General features: G+C 42.3%; 1 protein-coding gene across 1 annotated transcript; it reads right to left on the bottom strand.

Moving 5' to 3' along the window:
- Positions 1-21: 21 nt before the first annotated feature.
- Positions 22-9,527, bottom strand: cdv3 (carnitine deficiency-associated gene expressed in ventricle 3). The gene is made up of 5 exons (XM_042068336.1): positions 8,996-9,527; positions 6,801-6,877; positions 5,903-6,039; positions 2,793-2,958; positions 22-1,634 (listed from the first exon to the last, which is right to left on the bottom strand). The coding sequence occupies exons 1-5, from the start codon at positions 9,224-9,226 to the stop codon at positions 1,508-1,510; spliced, it is 738 nt and encodes a 245-aa protein (XP_041924270.1). The 5' UTR covers positions 9,227-9,527; the 3' UTR covers positions 22-1,507.
- Positions 9,528-11,031: the final 1,504 nt, after the last annotated feature.

Raw genomic sequence — 11,031 nt, 5'->3', positions numbered from 1 at the left:
TCAATTTTCATTTTTTTTTTAAAAAAAAAAGGATAACAGAGATAAGGGGCCAGTGAGACAGAAGGAAGGTGGTATGACTGGGATCTGAGGGTAGGCCAGGGTGGGTCGAGGAGGGGTTGGGCAAGGGGCAAGGGCAGTCTAGGTGGGATTCTCGATGGCACGCTACAGCTCGGCTCTACATTCCTGCTCAGGGTTTGTGGGAAAAGCCTCAAGAGTCCAGTGGCAGCCTGCAAGGTGGGGGCGCAGAAAGTGTCTTTGCAGAGGACGCTGATGAGCATTCTTTCTTTCTTTCTTTCCTTTTTTTTTCTTTTGTCCTTTTTTTCTGTGAGCCATCCATTCCTCCACCACTTCCCATTCTGCTGATTTGTACACAGTAAGGCCACTTCAAATAGTATTTCCACATGAAGACCTTGAGCCGAAGAGAGGTGATACAAAGGCTCACTCTCGTGATAAAGCGACAGGTGGTCCTTTTCTCTGGTCAGAGGATGGGGTGGGTGAATGTTGTCCACCCCCCACCCAAACTCCAACTGTCCTTTAAAATCAAAAGGCCTGGTCAACATGGTAACCACAGATACACAACTGAGGTAGTCTCCTCCCCCAACCTCTCCTCCCATTCCCCAAATCCCCAAACCTTACCTCTCACATCATACACTCAAAAAAAAAAAAACACACACACACACACACACACACACACACTCTATATCTGGTTAGGTCCAGGAGCTCAACAGATTTAGCAAACGAACAACAACAAAAAAGTGAGTGAAAGCATTGATAACTGTATTTTAACTGCAGTTCTTCCCAATCACAGAGCCCCTTAATCGTACGGTCATCCTCTCTCGTGTAGTACTGCGCTTGTTGAGTTTTTTAGAGTACGCTCTTCACTGAAGTTTGCGGGGTGCGACAGCCGCTGATGTGAGCCGGAACTAGAGTGATACGTCCTGACAGCTGTCACTCAACCCCACTGTCACCGGTGTCACTCATGTAGGTGTGAGTGCGCCGTCAAATACATTTGATTTTCTTTTTTCTTTCTTTCCTTGGAAAGGTTCAGTCACTCCCTATTGTCACAGCCCTTGTCAATGCAGTTGATAAAGACCGGGCTTTTGCTGACCATGTCTATGTTGGTTTTTGAGTATGGTTTGTATGGGAGTGTATGGGTTCATAAATGTATGCATGTTTAAATGGTGTGTGTGTGTGTGTGTGTGTGTGGCTGATGTACCAGGGGCTACAAATGCATGTTTATTTTACTTGTAGATGACCGTACTGCATCTGTGTGTGTGTGTGTGTGTGTGCACGCATGTGTGTGAGAGATGGAAAAGACAGTTCAGTCTGAAAGTTGGTGGTGGTGGTGGCACCTCTGTGATTCCAGGGGGCGGCTGACCAAACACACACACGCACGCACGCACACACACTCACACAGTTGGCATTAGTGCTTTCCTCTGGGAGGGTCTGCCGGGACCACTTGAGGTTGGGCAGGGAAGGGGCGTGTGGTGGGCTGTGTGGAGGGGGTTTACTTGTCCCCCAGGACGGCGTACTGGTTGTCTAGCTGCAGCTGCTGCATAGAGGCCACTGAACCGTCCTCCCTCGCACGGGTCTTGTGCTTCACCACCTCAAAGGTTTTCTCCATCTCTCGGTCCCTGGAACAGACAAATACAATCATGCTAGGGAACAGTGAGGAATATCAGAGACTTTCTAATGTGGAGACACAGCACTCAAAAAATACTCCATAGAAATGCATGGGGCTAGTTTGTCACGCCAATATGGCCGTTGTCTAAACATATCCCACTCCTTCCTCGGCAAAACGTCGACATGTGAATACATTGAGCCAATCATATGGTGTGTTGTGAAGACATCGTGCCAATCACGTGTTGTGATCTCGCCGCTGGAGCAAGTTTGGTGTCGTGAAGCCTTGCGCACGCGCAGTTCGACCCAAAGACTGTGCCCGATGAGTGCCCATAAAACGTTGGTATATGGCCGCCGAGTGGAGGGACGTGCCTAAAAGGACTTTGGGAATATTCATTCCAATGCATTAAAGGGGTAATCCAGTGTAAAATGGATTTTAGATATGCTTAGCATGATAACGAGTTTGAACGTTCGTGGACTGTATACAGACAATACCTTGAGTCGTTTGCCGGTCGGCGCCATCTTGAAACACATTACTTCTGTTAAAAACACACAAGATCTGTGCTGTAGTGACTTCATTTCAAGATGGCGCTGACCGGCAAACGACTCAAGGCATTAGATTAGCGTTTTTTGCTCCCCAACGAACGTTCAAACTCGTGATCATGCTAAGCATATCCAAAATCCATTTTACACCGGATTTCCTCTTTAATATTCATGTGGACTACATTTGTTTACTGCACTTAGGCTCGAAGAAAATCCACTAGAGGTTTCAAGTTGAGAGTATTAACCAATTTGAAGCAGAGACGGGCACCCTGCCATTTATATTTATAATGTCCAGCGTTTACCATACATTGATTTATTTGTGGCGGCCCACCACACAAAAATGTCCAGGCTGTACCAAATTGTGCTTAAATCTGGTTAGCATCATCACCATGCTGCGCCAATTTGCTAACAACCGTTGCATTCAAGTTAATTCTGCAAACCTACCACCACAAATAGAATTCAATTCTGTGGGAAACACTGATGTCAGAATAAGGTGGAAGGGAAGCTAGCAATCTAGACACAACCAAGTGTATCTGTGCTTGTGAACAAATGTCTGGCTTCACATCTATACAAGTTACTCCACAGGCCAACAAATAGCATGTGACGTGTGTTGTGTCTGTGGGTCTTACTTGCGAGTCTCCACATGCTTGGCAGAGGACTGCAGTGAAGGGAACTGGGTGTCACTGAAGATCTCTGGGGGCCCCTGTGAGGGCCCTTTCTTGGTGGTGGTGAGACGGGCTCCCGGGGGCCGGTACACACCTGTTGGTTTCGACTCCGGCACCTCCGGCTCTTCTTCTACAGGAGGACAACAAAGGCAAGGTCAAACACACACACACACACCTTAAAGATACACCATCAGATTCACTTCGTGCACATGCATATTTTTAAATCACAAACACAGACAGATAGATAGATAGATACTTTATTGATCCCCAGGGGAAATTCAAGAAAGTCAGTCAGTGATGACTGTTTGCTGTAACGCCTTATTTAAGTAATACCATAACATTTCTGTAGTAGAGTACAGTACTATAATAATATAATACAAAATACTATACAATTTCTATAGTTCTTTTTTGATAAGGGACTGTTGCTCCCGTTAACGTTGTTGTAAGCCTATGGAGTGTGCGGACAGCTGCTTTATGACCAACTTAAGGTCCAACTCATGACGAGAATGCAGTTAAGTCTAGGCTATGCAGTATGGGGGATAATAAAATGGGCAACAATTGATTAACAATGTAGAGAAAATGGAAACAACACAGTCGCATTATTTTACTCCACTATTTATCATAGGTTGGTTTCCTGTCAATATTGTTGATAAAAGCCTGTTAAAACAAGCTTCCATAAGCTTATATAGGCTTTAGCCTCGGCGTTCAGTCTGACCTGTTTTGGGCTACCTTTAACCTGGCCACTTGTTTAAATTTGTATTTCTATATGCAAAGGCTGACTGACTGCTTTTAGCTCTGAATTAAGAAATAAAGCCATGGTGTTATTGAAAAAGCATGTTTATTACAGAAAGCACAGTGAACTTTGTTTTAAATTCATCCCACACTCTCTATCGCATTCTCCACTCACATAGCCAGACTTTTTTTTTGAAAGGTTCTCATTTGGAACTAAAGTTACATTTAAGTGCTTGATTAACTTCGTTGATGCTGATTGATGGAGCTTTGAGCTCTGGAGGACAATTGTGTAAAAATAATTGTAGGGAATGTTCCTATATTACGCACCCAAGGCGCTGCAACTTAATTTGAACTACCTCATTATAAAGTGCTCTCCTCAGTCATTTGTGTTTTTTTCATTAAGATAATATTCTTCTTCAAGTTATAACAGAGACAAAAGTTTTTTGCCCATTTTTTTGGGCCTCACCTATATTTGCCAAACACAGCTGGCAGTAGCTATAATAGACAACCATAAATGAATCCCGTCATATAGGCTACCTTAAATACGGCCAAACATTCGTGACTTTCCCCATATGTGGTAAATAAGGTTGAATTGTTAAAAATGACAGATGAGTGTGGACAATGAACTTGCCCATACGCCACGATTTTCACCAAATAAAATCAGTAGTAGGACTGAAACGATTACTCAAGTAACTCGAATAATTCAATTACAAAAAATAATCGAGGAAAACTCTCTGCCTCAAAGCTTCATTTAATTCCTATTACTTGCGTTATGTGGCCTGCTCAGCTCAGGGGTTATTGTTTCACACAGACTGTTACTACTGACGCACACACCACCGTAAAAGACAGAGAATGTCCAAAGTTGGGATAATTTTCAAACTTAGAAAAGAAAACAAGGTGCAATAGGTCCACTGCAAAGCAGAACTGGCATGAGCATGTCAACAATGATTCAACATTTGAGCCAGTTGTTAACATCAGCTCACCAAGCGTAGCCGACACGAGGAACGTAAACATTGATTATAGCTGATTTAATGTATTAGCTAGTTAGAACATATGGTATTTGTAGCGGCTGTAGCCTAAAGTCGTAAGTCGATATCATGTTATCCAATTGCGTACAGTGATTTGCGTCTGGATTTCCAGGCTACAAATCTACATAAAACAGATATATTCATTTACTTTGAAGTGATTAGGGCTAGTTTACAGCATGACATTTGTTGTGCATATTAATAAATTACACTTAACGCAAAATATTTTTTTAATCCATTACTCGATTAATCAATGAAATAATCACTAGAATACGTAATTCCAAAAAGAATCGATAGCTGCAGCTCTAATCAGTAGGTTAATAACGGGCCTTATTTTTGATGGCAAATAAAAGCAACAAGTAGCCTATAGACTACTTACATGTGGGCATGAAGTCAGTCAAACTATAGCCTGGCCTACAGAGAAACAAATCATTAGCTAGCCTATATGCCTGAAACGAAATGAGGTAGGTAGAAGAGGTAGAAGGTAGCAAGTAAGAGGCTTGCCTATAGGCCTACTGTATGATCGGACAAACAGGACGATGGTGTTTTGGAACTACTACGATGTTGGAATAAAGGGATATCAGAACAATGCACAGCCCACGCCATGTCACCTAGGTTTCATAAATCTACTCTCCATAGAGCTGACAATACTAGCATGACATATGCATAGCATGTTGGCTGTGCTACATAGGATGTCAATCAGAGAGTATCGCATCGCAATCATAATACCCGTCAGAAAAATCGCAATTGCATATTTTTCCCAAATCGTGCAGCCCTAATTGCCAAGACCCGCCCTGTTATGCCTCTGATTGGCCAGTACCATTAGCTAGGTTGAGAGCGAGGGCTGCGTTCCTCTCATGTCATTGGTAGGTGACGCATCTACAAGTTCCCAAGTGTATTGACTTTTTCCTCACAGCCATACACCCCACACCAGAGATCCAGTGGAGAATGCCTGAATATTTTAAACTCTGCACAATGTGCTGAAGCAGCATTGGCAATGGATTCCTTAAACACAAAGGCCGATCCATTGCATTTTCAGTGCGCTTTACCAAAAATCTGAATTTAAGTTAAATTCTAGTACCGGAAGTATTGGAACACCAGATGCCTTCACACTGAATCATGATAAGTAGGACTCCAAATGACTGAAAACCCTTCTCTTTGACAGATTTTTTCACTCTTCTCTTTGACTCTTTTTTTTTTTTATGTGATGTTATATGCGCATCATATTGCTTTGGTAATATTGTAACTTTACAGTCAAGCCAATGACACTCTTTGAATTTAAATTTGAGAGAGATAGATACTGCATGTTGTTCTTACCGACAGGAGCAGCTGGAGGAGGGGGACCACCACCTGACTTGTTCCAGGGTCCAGACATCTTGTCTCCACTCACCAGGATGATCTCCCCATCCTCACCCACCTCCTCTTTCTCATACTCCTCCTCCTCTCTCTCATCACTGGGGTAGAAAAAAGAGATGGTGATATTAGAGCTTGTGTATGTGTGTGTGTAAAAGAGAATGAGAGAAAAGTCTGGAACAAAACATTTAAAGCGGAAAACAACCCTTAACTTAAGTGTTTATGTTGTAATGTGTGTGTACCTCCAGAAGACCTTGACTTTAGCAGAGTACAGTGCTCTACGACCTCGGTCAATCCAATTCAAGTCAAACAAGTAATGCTGACTACCCTAATCTCTACGTTTGTGTTTCAGTTGGCCCCTCGCGTGCTTTTAACAAAGACCATACACTTCTTTGTGGTTGCACAATAGGGTCATTATAGCTTGGCAGAATGTATACCGCTCTTTATGAGTTCAAAGTTTAAATGGATAGACAGATAAAGCAGATAAACTTTATAAAGATAAAGTTTTTTTGTTAATCTGTGCTGTCCTGGGCACCTGAATGTCATCTTCCATTCACCCTGGCATGAGCATACCCCCACAGTGCCATCCTGAACACACCCTTGCAGCATGGCATCCGCCACATGCCCCATGACGGCATCTTTCACATGCTGGATGATACCCTGCTGGCGACATTCCAATGCCCATCCTACGCTTAAAGTGTTTTTACTACTGAGTGGTCAGTCACTCTCCTGAGTTCATCCTGGCATGACTCTGCCAGCCTGAACACAGCCCATGATGCCACCTCAGGAACGCTGTGCTGGATGATGGAAGACTCTGGAAGACTCTCTGCGGTGTGTAAATGTGCAGTCATTTTTCACTTACCTGAACTGGAGGGCCTGCAGCCTGAGGCCAGAGTAGTCTACTTCCTTCTGCTCAAACTCCTTCCATTCCTCATCCTCCTGAGAGCAAACAGAGCCAAATGTCAGGCAAAAGGCCACCTCAGTTTGCGACACCCCCAAACACATCCACTGCCTGCCCAGACTGGACTCCATCCTCCATCCTTGCTCCAATGGTGACGGTAGCACTACGACCACTGCTCTTTAATGAAATGCAAAAGTGGAAACACTCCCAAACAAAAGCACCTTGGGAGAGGTGCATAGCCTACGGGTGAAGACAAAGCCATCTGGGTAAAGCACATGGTACTGCTGTGCCAACGAGGCTGTTCAGGAACTCTCTGCTACTGCAACCAACTGAGCCAGCCTGCACTCAGAGCCCAGATGTGAGGGGCTGACTGACTCACACGTAACAGGTTTGCAAGGAGACGCCAGGACATTCTGTTCCCAGGGGTCAGTGTTCATTAGCTTAATTGACAGAGGGGGAAAAGGAGGAGGGGGGGGGGGGGTGTTTGGCTCTTCCTGAGGATAAAAAAAGTGCCTGGCTGAATTTATGATGAAGGGAGCAGAAACAAAAAAAAAAAAGGCTATAGTTTGTTCTTACTCAGCTCACAATAATGTCTCTAATGTCTAAAAAAACAAAGACAGGTCGGCACTCATATTGAGATATGTTTGTTTGAGAGGGGTGAGTTGTATTGAAGACAATTGTAGTGCTCTTATTCCAGATAATCTGTGCTTCAAAAATGCTACTTCAAGTACAACAGAAGACTTCTCACTGATCTCCACTGGACATCCACTCACCTACACACAGACGAAGTGGACAGACTCACGCGAATTTTGAGATATAATATGACAGATTATCTGGTAAATGTGGCCTTTTCCCCTTGATTCGATTCTCTTTTTTGAGGTGGAACGGCACACATTTTGAAACAATTGGAAAAGTTTCTGTATAGCTAAATGCACCAATGACAAAACATTAATTCACCACCCCAAATACCTATAAAGAGTGCACACAAATATAACAAGGGGACATGATTATGCACCGGTGACTTACCACCTAGTTTAAGGGTAGTTTAACCTAAAGCGATTTCATGGGTGGTGGTGTCACGACTTACGAAATTGCTCACCTCCGGTTTACAATGGTGCTAGCTAATTTAACTCTATCTCGACTATTTCAATGGATATTTAATCTACGTACAGCCGAAAAGCCATATGTGAATATAACAACATTTCCAACGTTGGTCTCATTGTTCATTATTAACTATTAGCATATGGTTACACAGAATATCAGCAATAAGATGGCCCCTGTTAACAGCTGTCTGACATTCGTGAATGGTCTGCAGGTAGTGGCCTATGGCAATTATATATCGCAACAATTCACCTCTCCGTTTTTATTCATCACTTTTGACAACTATTAATCGAGTTTAGTTATTTTGTGAACTAGAATAGTCAGCTATTTAGTCAGCCAAAATAATCTAGGCTACAGCTAAGCATGACAGAACTGGAAAGGATGACGAGGTGGCAGAGAAGTCAGTTAACGTTAGTTAGCCAGCTAGCTAGTTCTAGCTAATGTTAGCTCACTGACATCACTAGCACCAAATACTTTTCCACTTTAATAGGGTGAATATTCTACGTAGAAGCAAATCACGACATCTTATTTCCTTGACCAGGTTAGTGACTAGGGTAGCTTTTACCGCCGTATCCATCAAGCCAGCTGACAGCTGTAATAACACTAAATCAACTATATGCCGGGGACTGACGTAAATGTTCACGTTATCGTAAGAAACTAGATCTAACGTTAGCAGAAGCACCGTTAGTGCGTGTGCCTAGCTGGCTAGCTAGCTGGCTCACAAACACGCGAACAAGCTTCAGCTTAGCTACAACCACCGTGACATCGACCGACGAAGCTAAACCGACTCCATACTATTTGTTGTCTAATAACTATTAGCATTAGTATTGATATACTCGAAAGGAACAGCCTATTAACTTACGTAGCGGTTAACTTGCAAAGTTCGCACAACCCTCATCATTGACATGATGGCTAACTAGCTATTCATCCAGCTAATAAATTCACTGTAAGTTTCCCGGTTATTCAACATTATCCCATCTTGTCATAAAAGAAAGCTGGTGAGATCAAAACTAACGTCAGATACTTCGTTACAACTACCAAAAAGACTTGCATACCTTTTCTATTTGGGCGTCTTGATTTTCATTTTTCGTGGACTTCTCCTTTTCCTTCTTCGGCTTTTTCACCAAGGCCGAGGCCGAGGACAAGGCCGAAGCCGAAGCCGAGGCCGGTGCTGGCCCAGCTCCTGACTCCTTCCCTTTGCCCTTTTCTTTCTTCTTCTTTTTATCCCGCTTGGCAAAGAAATCATCCAGACTCTTCTCCGAACCAGTCGTTGCCACATCCGCCATTTTTGTGATTAAGTAACACCTAATCTTACTTTAAAAACTCTATCAAGAATGTGGCCTGAGATGACAGTGAAAACCTCAGCTTCGATGGAAGTATTTCACCACTCTAACGTTACTCTGCAGTCTCACGTGTTCAGCAAACCATAGCAGTTAGCTTGCTAGCTCACTGACTACCGCTTGTCAAGAGGCTGCCTGCCACGAGCAAGCTAACCAGATTCTCTGAAGCTAACTGTATGACAAGGCGCTGTTTGACACAGAATGATTACACCGGAAGTTAATGCTACCTTCTGTGCTACCCCGGATAAGATTACTCACTGGTCAACATGAACATCAACCAGAGAGACGGGCTCTGCATCAACTTGACATAGCTATATACTGACAGTATATATATCTATGGGCATTTGTTAACCAATGTAGGTAGGCTAGACTTTTCCCCTAAAATCTTTCATCACAGATTTGTTTTAGGCAATGAACTGATTGTTGCATTGCCAGTCCTCGGAGTTGGACCTACTTTACAAAAAGATCTCTTCACGATGATATTCAAATTATTACAGTGCATGCAAAGCAATGTAATCCGGTGGCTTTTTCTACTTCTTATTATTACTCTTCCAGGGTATAGTTTGACTTGAACCACGTAATAGGAACTTGGTTCAAATTTTGACACATAGATTTTCAATTTTTTTTTTGCCTGTGTCTTTCATTTACTTTTTGAGATATTGAAAGAAAGAAAAACTAATAGGCCTACATTTCTACCACAGATTTAACATTGGTCATTGTGCCATCATAAAAGGCAATTAAGTCTGTGCTCTAACTAACTGACTGCAGAATTTTTCTCTGTGTCTCTCTCCATGTATTTTTAAAAATAAAAGCCCTTGCATATTTAATAACTGCTCTTTCTCAATAGACTTTTTTCACAGCAGCCATTTTGACATAAAAAATAGTAGGGCAAACACAGGTGTTAGGGGGGAACCGGGGCGAATGAAAGACTTTTTAATTCAATGTAATTTAGCCTAAAGACATACACTGAAAGCTTATATTTTGTCACTATAGCACTACATCTATCCTCTGTCAAATACAGTTGCATTTTTCAGCTCTGAACAAAACCGTTCAGGAGTTATTTCAGCAAAAGTCGAACGTGCGATTTGTTTCATTCTTCCTTCCTGGCCAGACGAATGAAACAGGCATGGGGGATGATGAAAACATAGGCTAGGTTAAGCGATGTAAACTTTCCACAACTTCAATATTTGACAACATATCATGAATGGTACTTCAAATAGGTGTTATTTTAGATATATTAGGCTACTGCTGGGTTTTATATCTTAGTGAATGTCTGTTAACAACTTAGTGCCATCATCGTGAAGAGTGTAGCCTATCTCTTTCTGGAAATATCATGCACTGGACGATTCTGCCATTTTTATAGCTAGAACAATATATGTTCCCAATTATATAATGTTTCTATAGTAGGCTAGCCTACAAAATGTTATTTCTCTGTCTGTCTCCATTCAACTGGATTTCTCACTTTTCTCTTTCACACTTTTTCTCACTTCTCAATTGACATTTCACCTTTTCATTTTTGTCTTTCTTTGCTTGCACTAATTCCTTGAATTACATTCAATTGTTAATTCATGAAAAGGCAAACAACTAAATCATTTTTCGGCTTTTGTGGGCGTCAAGTCTGATAGCGTGTGTACCTTCATCTTCATTATCAAATCTTCATTATATCAAGCCTGTAGAAGTTGCATTTTAGGCACATATTGTTATGAGCAACAAAATGGAATTAAAATGGACAAGACAACATCAAGCAGGAT

This window comes from Alosa sapidissima, chromosome 17 (genome assembly GCF_018492685.1).
Source record: "Alosa sapidissima isolate fAloSap1 chromosome 17, fAloSap1.pri, whole genome shotgun sequence".
Classification (NCBI taxonomy): domain Eukaryota; kingdom Metazoa; phylum Chordata; class Actinopteri; order Clupeiformes; family Clupeidae; genus Alosa; species Alosa sapidissima.
This window is presented reverse-complemented; position numbering and strand designations above follow the sequence as displayed.